This window comes from Oryctolagus cuniculus, chromosome 21 (assembly GCF_964237555.1).
Source record: "Oryctolagus cuniculus chromosome 21, mOryCun1.1, whole genome shotgun sequence".
Lineage (NCBI taxonomy): Eukaryota > Metazoa > Chordata > Mammalia > Lagomorpha > Leporidae > Oryctolagus > Oryctolagus cuniculus.
The window spans coordinates 1,228,205-1,242,210 of record NC_091452.1 but is presented as its reverse complement, the minus strand read 5'-3'; the positions used below and the strand labels follow the sequence as shown (position 1 = coordinate 1,242,210).

The following is a 14,006-nucleotide window of genomic DNA, read 5'->3' as shown; positions in this document are numbered from 1 at the left end:
ACTACCGACAGCGCCGTGGGAGGGCTCACGTGTTGTGCTCAGTGAGTCGCTGCTGGCAGGTCGTCACGCAGAGCCACAGTTCACACTGTGGACACGTGTGCTGTGGCCGTGATGGCACACACCGGCCGTACGTGTCGCATACAGTGATTTTCTACCCTAGCGCTCTCTCCACCCCCACCCCAATGCCTGCTAGCCACTGGTCGTTTTTGGTTTTGTTTTTTGCTCTCCCTGGAGTTGCCTTTTCCAGATGTGCTACCCTAGGACAGTAGTTGGAATCATGTGACTTGTGACCTTTCTGACTGCTGCTTTGCTTTTATTTCCACATCTTAAGTAATACACACGCATGTTTCAAATAGCTGTAGGTTGCTAACAGTAAAAATAGCACTTTGAAGATCCAAGACTGTTATTCCTGGGGTTTTAATGTCATTTCCAAGTAGGAAAGCAGTTTAACTTTTTTTTATTACTCCATTTTCTGGGTATGCATTCACTCCTGGCAGTGTGACTGGGGAGGTCACTAAGCTGTGGTCTTAACAGTGGACTTAGTTTCCCAGCCTTCTGCTCTTGCTTCTTTGCAAAGCCAGTTAGCATCCACAGGACCCTAGTGTGCATTGATTTGAAATTCCATTTAAGACATTTTCCTTACAGAGGTAAGTTAGAACTTTATCATACACAAACATCCGTTAGATGTGGATATTGGAGGATACTGGGGAGATAACATTCCTCACTAACAAGGTCAGGATTTGGGATAATTATGATGGTTTGGTTTGTGTTCATTCTTGAGGTGCCAGAGCTGACTTGGTCTTGTGTATTTGCTCCTTTTTCAGCAGCAAGCCCTCGCGGGGAGTCTGGCAGGGCCCGGCAGTGCCGCAGAGACAGACCCATTCAAGAGGCAGCAGGGGCTGCCACCCACAGGTGTGTCTCAGACACGAGTGAGTGCGTCCCCGCCAAAGAGCAGCGGTTTCTTTCTACTTTGAATGTGAATTTTCCTTTTGCTGTTTATCAGCTGGACAGAGTATTTATATGAACGTTTATGTGCACTGAAGCGAAACATTTGTCTGTTGAAGAGATACATTCCATCTTTTCCATGTGCGTTTGGAGGTTCTTTAGTCACCATGTTATGATTAAATGTAAATTCATCTTTTTGAAGTTGTCTTTTTAAACTGAAATTTTCCTTTAAGTTATAAACTTAATACATCTTAAGGTAAGATTCATACAGCTTGGAAGAGTATAAATTGACATCTGCCTCTGGTTTGATGCCTGTCAACTCTCAGACCACGAGCAGCTACCACTGTTGATGTTGTGTATTCTCACAGGTGTCCTTCTGTCATGGCACAAGTAGTGTCATGTGTGTTGTTTTGGAAGAATCCAAATGTGAAAATATATATAATGTATGTTTCTTTTAAGATGGTGACACAGGAGGCCATCTTTCCAAATCGTATAACTCATTCTTTATGATGGCTGTATAGTATTCCACCACGTGGTGGATTCATTTTTTTTATCAGTCAGATCATTATTAGTGTTCATTTGTTATTGCCTCATTTTTTTTCTACAATCAACAGAGGATTGAACATAGAGTCTCATTTATTTCTTGTTTGTCAGTACCTCTGAGGTGAGAGTGCTCCGTCAGGGTGCGTGTGCAGTCAGGAGTGGTTGATGCTCCATTGCCCTCCAAAGAAAGAGGGCCAGCCAGTTCTCACTGCCATAACAGTTTCTGGATGAGTTGGCCGTTTCATTAGTATGATCAATCTTCTAATCATGGTCGATGTTCCGTTTCAGTGTGATTTTCTTTAATTTTTAGTAAGGTTGGGCAGTGCTTTTTCCCATTTGTTCATCATTTGTGAGTCTGTTCTCTGGCCAGCCTTCCATGCTCTGCCTGTTGTCTGTCTGGTTGCTGTGCTTTTCATGGTGGTTTGTTAGGACCCTCTGACCAGCTCTGTTCTCCATGGGCTGCGTCGACCCTCAGCTGTTGCTTGTCCTTGGCCTTTTTATGATGGCTTTTCTTGCATTGGCGAATTTTTAATGAAAAAAAGTAATATTTATCCACTGTATCCTGTCATACATAGAAAGGCTTCCCTGTTCAAGATTATAAAACACGTACACTTTTTTTTTTTACTACTTTTGTGGTTTATTTTTATATCAAACTGCACCTTTTTTGAAAATTATTCTAGAGCAGTCTAAGCGACCTCGACTTGAAGTGGGTCACCAAGGGGTAGTTTTCCAGCACCCAGGGGTGAGCGCAGGAGTTCCTCTGCAGCAGTTAATGCCAACAGTCCAAGGTAAGACCTGGCCTGGCGCCAGCTCGCTCAGCTCCCAGAGAGGGAGGGCATGGCCACTGAAACCCAGGTCAACCAGGCTCCGTGGTTGAGAGCCCCAGTGTCGGAGTGGTCTCTGAGGCTGGGTTATTTCTGTGTCCCACGTAACGCCGTATGGAAAGAGCCCTGTGGACACTCTTGTCCCTCCAGTGGGAGCTCCCGTTCTCACTGTCACTGTGCCTTTCAGTGGCTTCTGTCCCTGTTTCTGCCTTGCTGCTGTTGTGGGGGTGCTCTGTGGTAGTTGACGTCTGTTTCGCTTGATGCTGATGACTGCAAAGCTCGAGCGCCTCTCTCCCTCCTGTGTGCTCGCTTGTGCCTTCGGATCTAGCACAACACTCACTGCCCATCGGAGAGTGAGACGGGTCTGTGACTTCCTGGGTGGGAGCTGCTGCGCTCTGAAACTGGTGCCCTGGGGTTTTCTTATTTTGCAGGAGGAATGCCCCCTGCCCCTCAGGCCACGCAGCTCACCGGGCAGAAGCAGAGCCAGCAGCAGTACGACCCTTCCACAGGGCCTCCTGTGCAGAACGCCGCCAGCTTGCACACTCCGCCTCCGCAGCTGCCTGCCAGGCTGCCCCCCGCCGGTGTCCCCACTGCAGCCCTCCCGTCTACACTGCAGTATCCGCAGCAGCCACAGGTGGTAGAGGCTCAGACACAGCTTCAAGTCCCGCTGAAGACTCAGCAGCCAAATGTTCCTGTCCCCGCGCCTCTCCCCAGCCAGCTCCCTCTTCCTCCTCCACAGCCCATGCAGCCGGCCCTGCACATCCCGGTGCCTGGGAAGGCCCAGATACAGGCAGCTCAGCTTCCATCCCAGCCACAGGTACACTGGGGACAGACATTGTTTGTAGCTAGAGGTGAAGAGAAGGAAACACAGTTGCAGAGCTGGCTTGCATCTGTGTGTTTGTCCAAGCACATGTTCTCATAGCAGTTTATTTGCCCAGTTCACAATCAGTTCAGTAGCTACTGTGTATTTTTATGTACTCTGTAGTAATAGTTGCCATTATTTAAATAATAGAAAAGGAATGAATGTGGTAGCTGTTAGTAGTTGGAGCCTGCCCTACTGCCCTGCCCACAATGCTGATGGTCCCACTTGATCTGCTCAGGCACTCTCGGGTAGGTGCAGAGGAACTGGCCCGAGCCCTGGCATGAAGTGACGAGCTGGGCATGAGCCATGCCTCTCAACCTTGCCAGCCCTCCCTGTGTTTGCTACAGTCCTGAGTAAGGCCCTGCTACAGGTATCTGAAGGGAGTCTCTTTGTGTTGCTATGTAAACAACAGTTGTCACTGTGCACTAACTTCACACACAGGACCTCTGTCCCCAAAGGGTTCTGTCATGAGACTTACTAGTAAAACTTGCTTTCAGGAATCACTGCCTTACAGTGTACGAGGTGGAGAACATTCTCTTGTCTCCTAAGTTACAGTTAGTCTAAGAGCTGGCAAAGATGTATCATTCTTGGGTTCTTCTTTAAAGGAAAGTTTCTAAAAGGAAAGCAGGGGGAGAGAGGAAGGAAAAAATGGAGATCACCTTCAAGATACAATGACTTTGAACAGCCCTTATCTGGACTGTTGAAGTTTGTTTTTCTTTCTTTCTTTCTTTTTCTTTCTCAGACTAAGTGTTGAACTCTTTACCTAGAATACTTAATCCTCTGTATAAAGCTAAATGAAAACAGATCTTGGTGAAGAACAGGAGAGGGAAGAGGTAGAGGGAGGGGTAGGAGAGCGTGTGGAAGGGCAGGTACAGAGGGAAGAATACTGTGTTCCTGGTGTTGCATTTATGAGATGCACGCAAATAAAATAAACACATGCAGTGAGTCTCTTCTGCACGCATGCAGTGCAGCCGTGGTTTGGGATGCAGTAGCAGGCAGTCCCAGTTCCTAAGGAGAGCTCGGACACAGCCTGCACTTGTTCCAGCAGGAGGGTGCAGGAGCAGTGTCCTTAGTTCTCAGCGACCCTGGCAGGGTCAGTGCAGCCGCTCCTCTCAGCCTCTCCTCCACTGGCACGGGAACTTACCGGGTGCGCTTAGATTCCAGGCCCCTTAGATTCCAGGCCCCTTAGATTCCAGGCCCCTTAGATTCCAGGCCCCTTTTTCCTTTTTTTTTTTTTTAATATAGTCAGTTGATCCTTTTTTTTTTTTTTTTTTTAAGATTTATTTATTTATTTATTTGAAAGAGTTACACAGAGAGAGAAAGGTCTTCCATCCGATGGTTCACTCCCCAGTTGGCCACAACAGCTAGAACTGTGCCAATCTGAAGCTGGGAGCCAGGAGCTTCTTTTGGGTCTCCCATGCGGGTGCAGGGACCCAAGGACTTGGGCCATCCTCTACTGCTTTCCCAGGCCATAGCAGAATCTAAGCTCTTTTGGATTATTTGAGATTTATAGCCAGGTCTTCAGTGTGGAATGGTAGAATAATAACAGCAATGTGTACTAGCTTCCACTTGTCACTTTGGAGGTGAGGTGTCGGGCCCTGTGATCAGTACTTTGTGAACATTATTCTGGTTTTTTGTTTGTTTGTTTGTTTTTTTATGAAGCAGAATATTTTAAAAACTGAGAGCAGAAAGGCTGAATACGTTGGCAGGACTGTGCAGTCAGCACCTAGTGGGCCTGTGATGGCCAGTGTGCAGGCTGTGTGGGTGCCGTGCCTAGGAAGGCGGCTTCCAGCAGGCAGCGAGCTCCTGCGGTCCCTCCCGCTGTAGATTTTGGTGACATGATCCCCATGGATGCTTTCTCTCATAGCTGTGGGCAGCTTTAGCAGCCTAGTGGTTTTTCATTTCTTTTAAAATAAGATTTATTTATTTAAAAGGTAGCGTTAAAGAAGGTGAGAGAGGGGAAGAGTGCTTTCAATCCACTGGTTTACTCCCAAATGGCTGCAACAGCCAGGAAATTCATCCAGGTCTGTCATGTGGGTAGAGGGGCCCAGGCACTTGGGCCATGTTCCACTGCTTTCCCAGGAGCATTAGCAGAGAGCTGGATCAAAAGTGGAGCAGCCAGGCTGGCACCGCGGCTCACTAGGCTAATCCTCCGCCTGTGGTGCTGGCACACCGGGTTCTAGTCCAGGTTGGGGCGCCAGATTCTGTCCCAGTTGTTCCTCTTCTAGTAAAGCTCTCTGCTGTGGCCCGGGAAGGCAGTGGAGGATGGCCCAAGTGCTTGGGCCCTGCACCCGCATGGGAGACCAGGAGGAAGCACCTGGCTCTTGGATTTGGATCGGTGCAGCGTGCTGGCCATAGCGGCCATTTGTGGGGTGAACCAACAGAAGGAAGACCTTTCTCTCTGTCTCTGTCTCCAACTCTGCCAGTCAAAAAAAAAAAAGGAGTAGCCAGGACTCAAACTGGTGCCCACATGGGATTCCAGCACTGCAGGTCGTGGCTTAACCCACTGCGCCACAGCACCAGCCCACAATGGTTTTTCCTAGGTCCATTTACCTGCCTGTGGCATTGAAGAATTAGCTGTGCCAAGTATCTTTAAAGAAGCCCTTTTACAGGGGCTGCTGCTGTGGCATGGCGGATAAAGCCACCACCTGCAGTACCAGCATCCCATGTGGGCACCGGTTCAAGACCTGGCTGCTCCACTTCCGATCCAGCTCTCTGCTATGGCCTGGGAAAGCAGTAGAGGATGGCCCAAGTCCTTGGGCCCCTGTACCCACGTGGGAGACCTGGAGAAGCTCCTGGCTCCTGGCTTCAGACCGGCGCAGCTCTGGCTGTTGAGGCCAACTGGGAAGTGAACCAGGGGATGGAGGATTCATATGCTCGCTCGCTCGCTGTCTCACTCTCTGCCTCTCCTTCTCTTTCTGTGTAACTTTGACTTTCAAATAAAGTAAATGAATCTTAAAAAACTCTTACAGAGTCTGTGGAAACCTCTTAATTGTAGGTCAGGCTGGGCTTGGCAGACTCCCGCTGTGAGGGGCCAGGTACTGTGACTGTGCTGGCCTTGTAGGCTGGTTAGGTTCTGAAGGGTGTGCACAGCCATCATGACCTGCAAGTGAATGGGTGTGCTGTGTCCCTGTGAACTTCATCTCCAGAAGTGTGTGGCCAGCCGTGGTCCCCTTCTGCCCCAGTGGAAGTGTGTGGCCAGCCATGAGTAGGAAAATCCCTTTAACTAGGGGAGGGGCCCATGTGTAACAGGCTGCTCACTGGGGGTGGAGAGGCCGTCTTGGTGGGGCCCATGTATAACAGGCTGCTCACTGGGGGTGGAGAGGCCGTCTTGGTGGGGCCCATGTGTAACAGGCTGCTCACTGGGGGTGGAGAGGCCGTCTTGGTGGGGCCCATGTGTAACAGGCTGCTCACTGGGGGTGGAGAGGCCGTCTTGGTGGCCTCTCTGGGCTGTACATGTGCTGTCTCTGGTGCCTGTCTGTACATAGCCCTCATTCCAGCTTCACCTTCCTTGCTAAGTTGATGCCCCCTTCTCTCCAGGATTTACGGATGAATTGGCTTTAGTCTTTAGTCAGGGGTCAGATTTTCCTTTGGTTCCGCAAGCTTGGGTCTGGATGCACAAGGGCGAGTGGAGCCTGCAGCCTGTGGGATCTGCATCCGCTCTGCACAGCAAAGATGGAAAAGGAGTATTTGGTATTTTTCAGTTAGGAAAAAGCTTACACAGTTAAGTTTTAAATTTTACAAAAATAGAGGAGAAAAGGCTGGGAAAAGTGAAAAGAACAGACCAGAGCCAGATCATACCAGTGCTAAGACAGCTGGGAAGGCAGTGGGAGGCAAGGGGCCTCGGGTTTTGTGGGCACAGTGTGCTGTGTGGTACTCCCTGTGGTCTCCTTGACCACTTTGCCCTTGTGGCACTGAGAGGCAGCTGACTGCCCTGCTGGGTGGACTGTGTGGATGTCCTGAAATGCGTCTTGACCTTGCTGTGCTTCTCCTCTGCCTGCTAGACAGTGGCATCCACACGGCCACCCATGGACTCTGCCCAGCCCTGCCAGCGGCCTCTGCCCACTTCCTCGTCTACCTCGTCCCTTGCACCTGTGAGTGGCCTAGGCTCAGGACCCCTGCCTGCGCGGTCATCACCAGTGAACAGACCTTCCTCATCAACCAACAAGGCGCTGTCTCCTGTTGCTTCCCGGTCTCCAGGGGTGGCTGTGTCAGCCGCACCCAAACCACAGAGCCCTGCTCAGAACGCTGCCTCGTCCCAAGACAGTTCTCAGGAAAAGCTCGCAGAACAAATGACACTGGTGAGTGCACTGAAGGAGAAGTGCTCAGAAGCACATTTCACTGCGATTTTTAAGGATGTGACCTGTTTTTTGAAATACAGGCAGAGGTTCAGGCTTCAAATACTTGCAATAGCGGAGACTGGGCTGGGGTGAAGCCAGGAGCCAGCAGTGCAATCCAGGTCTCCCACATGTTGTATCAGGAACCCAGTAACGTGAGCTATCACTGCTGCCCCCCAGGGTCTGCCTTGCAGAAAGCTGGAGCCAGGGGCCGGCGCCGTGGCTCACTAGGCTAATCCTCCGCCTTGCGGCGCCGGCACACTGGGTTCTAGTCCCGGTCGGGGCGCCGGATTCTGTCCCGGTTGCCCCTCTTCCAGGCCAGCTCTCTGCTGTGGCCAGGGAGTGCAGTGGAGGATGGCCCAAGTGCTTGGGCCCTGCACCCCATGGGAAACCAGGATAAGTACCTGGCTCCTGCCATCGGATCAGCGCGGTGCGCCGGCCGCAGCACGCCAGCCGCGGCGGCCATTGGAGAGTGAACCAACAGCAAAGGAAGACCTTTCTCTCTGTCTCTCTCTCTCACTGTCCACTCTGCCTGTCCAAAAAAAAAAAAAAAAAAAAAAAAAGCTGGAGCCAGGAATCAGACTCAGGCACTCCGGTGCAGAATGTGCATGTCTTGACCCTAGGCTGAGAACACCTGTCCCAAGGGTGTGATAGCTTGAAACTGCAGACTTCATAGTGTGGGCATTGAGCATGGTGTGTGATGGTAGAAAACCAAATGTTTCACCTGCTGTGGAGGAAGCAGACTCCAGTGGCGAAGGTCTTTTTCTTGTGATGATCAGCAGTGTTGGGCTACTTTCTGGGCAGCCAGGTGTGAGGGCTGGGAAGGGAGAGAGTCAGAGTGGGCTGACGGCTCTGCGTCAGGCAGAGATGAAGCCCTGGCTGTGGCCCATCGTGGAGATTGACTACCCAGCACTTAGCTCTTGGTTTTTATTGCATAACTAAGCATTTATTTTGTTCAGCTTCGTTAGGGAAGTTAAACAAATAGGGTAGGCAGATAGCCTAGCTGTTTGGACGTACACCTGCCAAGAGTGCTTCCTGCTAATGTAGAACCTGGGGTGATGGCTCAGGTGGCTGAGTCCTTGCCACCCATGTGGGAGACCTGGGGCAAGCTCCTGGCTTTGGCCTAGCCCAATTCTGACTGTTGTGCTCATTTGGGGAGTGAACCAGTGGATGGGGAAGAGTTGTTTGCACTTGGCGCTCTCTTTTTCTGTCCCCCCTTCTCCTCCCTCTCCCCTCCAGTAAATACTTTTTTTAAATAACGAAACATCAGATAGGAGGTTGTAACCCCAGTGGTCCCCCTGACCTGGCATCACAGTGGTCAGTACCTGGTGCCACACTGCAGCACTGTGCAGCGTGTGCAGTCTGCAACACAGGACAGTCTTGTTTGCTCAGTTCTTCCCCTTTCCGATGGTTTTGGAGCAGATCCCAGGTGTCATGCTGTTTCCTTTGTCAACACGTGGGGTCCTCCCTGTGTTTTAGGGAAGAATAAGACTTGTTGCCCCATCTGCTCCAAAGGCTTCCAGGGCAGTCACAGGCTCATCTGCCTGAGCTTCTGGAGCCAGCTCAATCTTTGTGTCCAAGTCTTGAAACTGTGGCTTCCTGAGGGTTTCTTCATTAGGACTGATAGAGCCGTGCACATGGCAGGGTTTCGAATGTTTGGGGTCTGAAGTAGCAGACTGTGCTAGATAATTGTATGCACTGATGTCACCTCCCTGTCCAACTCTTGCAGGAAAACCAGATCCACCAGCGGATTGCAGACCTAAGGCGAGAAGGCCTGTGGTCTCTGCGGCGGCTGCCAAAGCTGCAGGAGGCCCCCCGGCCCAGGTCCCACTGGGACTGCCTGCTGGAGGAGATGCAGTGGATGGCCACAGACTTCGCCCAGGAGAGGCGGTGGAAGGTGGCTGCTGCTAAGAAGGTAGGGCTGAACACAGGCTGCCCTTGAGCTGTGCTGCCATGGTAACTGGGCCTTGCAGACTGACTCTGAAGGCTTCTGACTACTATAATCCCTTCCAGTGGTTTGTGTGGTGACTTTGCCATGCGAGTCGTTCTGAGGAATGGTGTTAGGTTTGGTGTTAGGAGAACCAGTGTGGACCATGGAGAGCAAGTGGTCTGGAATTCGGGTGCCTTCCTGCCAGTTTCACCTACAGTGGAATCAGGGTGTCCCTAGCACCCAGGCCCAGGCTGGTGCCCAGGGCTGGTCAGGGAGCTGAGGAGGCTGAGAGCCAGGAGGGCAGTGTTGTAGGAGGGGCTGCAGACTGCGCCCCTGACCCATGCTTAACTCTACCGAGGCTTCTGGTCCAGCTTATTCTCCAGTTCTGAGTAAGAATTTATTTCATTTTTACTGTACCCAAAGCACACATACAGGAGGCACAGCTTCTAACTCCAGAAATTTGGGGATAAGCCCTTCCCCCATGTTCTATTCTCCCTGTGTCATGCACCCCCGTCTTCATGTCTAGGGCCTGTATTCATATTTCCTGTACTCTTATGGTGTAGTCAGTTATTTGTCCCTTGCCCTGTCTGCTTCTCTCCATGAATTCTCACCATCTTTCCCCATCAAGGTCAGGGAGGGAAAGGCTGAGACCACTGGGATATACAAGGTTTCAAGTCAGATTCAAGACTGTTCCTTCTGGCAGCTCATAAAGAAGCATGGTTCTGGGCATGTGGACAGCAGCTGGACAGGTCGTGGTTGGGTGGCAGGGCACGGTGGCACTGGTGAGGCTGGGCTGGCTCGTAGCACAGTGTCCTGGTGGGGCAGTTGGGTCATTTCCATTCCTAGAACGGGATGATGGTGACTGCAGGACCAGCCCCTCTGTGCTATCAGTTCTAATTCACGTCTCTGCCTTTTTAGTGTCCTGTTGGTAGATGTGTAGAGTATATAGTGCGGAAAGCAGTTTGGCAGTTTAAGGCAAAAGCCTTAAAACTGTGAGTTATTGTAGCCCAGCAGTTTCCACATGTAGGAATTAGGTAAATTTTGCTGCCATCTGTGCAGTGAAGTACTGTGTACCACATTGAAAGTCCGTGATCCCTGCTGCGTGAGCGGACAGAAGCTAACCAGGTACTCAGTGGGGAAAGGCTGGAGTGCTGTACAAGGTTCCAGTTTTGGGAAAAATAGCATGTGTTTAGTAAAAGAGTGGGTTTTTTAAGATTTATTTATTTATTTGAAAGAGTTACACAGAAAAGGAGAGGCAGAGAGAGAGAGGGAGGGAGGGAGGGAGGGGGAGAGAGAGGTCTTCCATCCGATAGTTCACTCCCCGATTGGCTGCAACAGCCAGAGCTGCGCCATTCCGAAGCCAGGATCCAGGAGCTTCTCCAGGTCTCCCACATGGGTGCAGGAACCCAGGGACTTGGGCCATCTTCTACTGTTTTCCCAGGCCATAGCAGAGAGCTGGATCAGAAGTAGAACAGCCAGGTCTTGAACCGGTGCCCATATGGGGTGCTGGCACTGCAGGTGATGGCTTTAGCTGCCACACCACAGCACCAGCCCCGTAAAAGAACGTTTTCTAGAAAAGTTCAGCCAAGTGGTGTTGGTGGTCTTTCTGTGCCACTCTCTCATGCACTCTACGAACATAGGAGGGCATATTTGACAGTCAATTTCAGGTGACTTAAGGCTGAGAAGACAGTGCAACAGAAGGCTCTTGTGTTTTCATTCACTAGCTCGTCAGAACTGTGGCACGCCACCATGAGGAGAGGCGGGTCCGCGAGGAGAGAGGCAAGAAGGAGGAGCAGAGCAGACTGAGGCGCATCGCTGCATCGACTGCCCGAGAAATAGAGTATTTTTGGTCTAACATTGAACAGGTGAATTCTGTGAGGCTGCCTGCCTCAGATACAAGGCCATGAGGCTGATTGCACAGGCACAGTTGTTAGGGTGAGCTGAGACCCAAGTCCTGAGACCCAGGTGCTGGGTTATTGGCTTGTTGAAATGCTTGGGATGAGCTGCACTGACCTCTGTGTTTGTCTTTGCACCTGGGAAGACACCTAGTACAGTCTGCAGGCATCGAGATGTCTGAGAGCCCTGGTGAGACTTTGGGAGACTCCCTGTAGTGTTAGTGGACGTCTCAGCAGCAGAGGGCTGCCCCAGTGTGCCTGGGTGCACACAGGCACTCCTCACCCAGTCTTTCTCAGATTACCTGCCTCCTGGTAGGATTTGAACTCAGTGCAGACAGAGACAGAATAAATGAAAACACCAAACTGGGAATTTCTTCTTGAAGAAATTTGAAATGAGGTTGGACAGCTGTGCATTTGAACTGCTGTATCTATGAGTTTTAAAGTTTGTGTGCTGACTTCTGTAGTTTGCAGCCTTAATGCTATTATTTATTCTCTTTGTATTTAGGTTGTCGAAATAAAACTACAAGTAGAATTAGAAGAAAAAAGGAAAAAGGCCTTAAATTTACAGAAAGTTTCCAGAAAAGGTACGATTCTTTCAGAGGAAAGCCTTAACAAGTCCCGGACTGTCGCTCCCCGTCTTCGTGGGGGAACGACACAAGACCCTGCGCTGTTCTTTCGTCTGCTCGGCCCTCCCCGGGTTTGCTGCTGGTTCTTCCCGGGTTGGCTACTATCCCTTCCACCTCCGTGGAAGGGCAGTTCCCCCTGGCCACATTCCCCACTTTCGCAGGGGAGCGGCACACCGCCGGCCGGCTCGTCTCGGGGGCTGCACAGGTGTTCCTTCAGCTAGATGTTCCCCATAGATGTTCCCGGTGCATGCCGTCTCTCTCCTCCTTTATAGTCCTCCTCCGCCAATCCTAACTCGGCTGCCCACACGCCGAGTACGCTGCTCTCCAATCAGGAGCAAGTCCTACAGTTTATTGGTTGAACTGGAGGCAGCTGTGCGGAAGCTGTTTACTTCTCTCCCAGCGCCATATTGTGGGAGAGCAGATGCATAGAATAAGTCCTAATTCCAGTAACTCAGTCCAGTCCGGATTGCTCCCCACAGATCCCCCTTTCTTTTTATTTTTTGGCGTTGATACGCGCCTGTCTTCGGTGTCCCGCGGCACACACTCTGCTCTACTTGCTAGAGTTGCCACAGGCTCTTACAAGTCCTATCAATCAGGCAAACCGAATCCGGGTCCTCTCTTCGCCATGTTGTGAGGAGGTTTTTAGGCGCTGATGCGTGCCTGTGTTCGGTGCCCCGCAGCGCATGCTCTGCTCTGCCTGCAGGGGCTTACAAGCTCTATCAGGCAAACCGAATCCAAGCCTTCTCATTGCCTTTTTGTGGGGGAGACTTATTAGTGTTGGTTTGTGCCTATCTTCGGTGACCTGCAGCTCATGCTTTGGTCGAGCTGCTTGCTGGTGCTTACCGCCTTAAATCAGGCAGACCGAATCCAAGCCTCCTAATTGTTGTATTGTGGGGAAGCCTTAATGATGTTAATTCGTGCCTGTCTTCGGTGACCTGCGGCGCATAAGCTGCTAGCCGCCCAGGTGCTCATCGCCTCACTTAATCAGGCAGACCGAATCCAAGCTTTCTCATTGCCATGTTGAGGGGAGGCCTTTCTATTTCTCTATTTCTCTATCTCTGGGCATTCCTATTTCTCCCATTTTACTTCTATCTTCCAGCATTCCTATTTCTCTCACTTTACTTCTAAACTTCTGTTTCTCTTATCCTTGCGGCTTCCCGGCGCCTCGCCCCGCGGCAGCTTCACGGCTCTGCGCGGCTTCCCGGCGCCTCGCCCCGCCGGCGCCCGCCCCGCGGCGGCTTCACGGCTCTGCGCGGCTTGGCTTCGCGCGCTCCGCGGTCTCCACGCCCTTCGCGTCTGCACCACGGCCTACGCCAGCCCCGTTCCCTATCTATTCACGCCCCGTGCTCTCTCTGCACGCGGCGGCTTCCGGGAGTAACACAGCGTAGCTTACGTGTCCGCCACTAGCATTCAATCTAAGTTCCCCGGGCTAGCCTGGCGAATTCAACCCAGCATACGTCTCCGCCCCACGGTTTGGCTTCCCGTCCTTTGCTCCCCGGGCTAATCAGACGGATCCCAACCAGGCTCACGTTTCAGCTTCTGGTTTCAACTTTTCGCCCCCTATTCCCGGGCTAACTTGAGAATCCCAAAGTGGCTTTCGTATCCGCCTCGGCCTGCCCCCCGCGGCTTCAATTTCCCTAACATTTTTCTCTACCCGGTATGTTTCCCTAAGTTTTCTTCCAACAATGTTCCTCCCTCATTTCTCCTGGCCTCTCCCCACAGTCCGCGTCCGAGTCTGTTTGTTCTAGCTTTCACTTTCACTTTCGACCTTAGAGATTTCTCCCAGCTTCCCCCCATAGTCCGTATCTGAGTCTATGCCTAGGCTTTCAATAGCTTCTTCCGGCACCCTTTTCGTCCGGCTTTTCCCTAGGCTGTTTGCTAGTCTCTCTCTCCGGTAATTTCCCATTTCTTCCCGTTTCTTCCCTCCTAAGTTTCATATCCGTCCTAAGTTTCCTATCCGAGCTAGGTTTCCTATCCGAGCTAGGTTTCCTATCCGAGTCATTTCTTCCCTCCTAAGTTTCCTATCCGTCCTAGGTTTCCTATC

General features: G+C 51.3%; 1 protein-coding gene across 23 annotated transcripts in view; it reads left to right on the top strand.

Annotated features, from left to right (window-relative positions):
* The window catches only part of EP400 (E1A binding protein p400), a 120,493-nt gene that overhangs the window by 29,479 nt on the left and 77,008 nt on the right, over positions 1–14,006 (top strand). For 13 of the 23 annotated variants that reach the window (XM_070066259.1, XM_070066258.1, XM_051837608.2 and 10 more), the window contains 7 exons: positions 825–912; positions 2,169–2,276; positions 2,744–3,129; positions 7,179–7,475; positions 9,241–9,426; positions 11,166–11,306; positions 11,842–11,920. In XM_070066259.1, coding sequence (XP_069922360.1) covers positions 825–912; positions 2,169–2,276; positions 2,744–3,129; positions 7,179–7,475; positions 9,241–9,426; positions 11,166–11,306; positions 11,842–11,920 — 1,285 coding nt within the window. The remainder of the gene's footprint in view (positions 1–824; positions 913–2,168; positions 2,277–2,743; positions 3,130–7,178; positions 7,476–9,240; positions 9,427–11,165; positions 11,307–11,841; positions 11,921–14,006) is intronic. The other 10 variants (XM_070066260.1, XM_070066261.1, XM_051837625.2 and 7 more) reach the window with 4 other exon arrangements.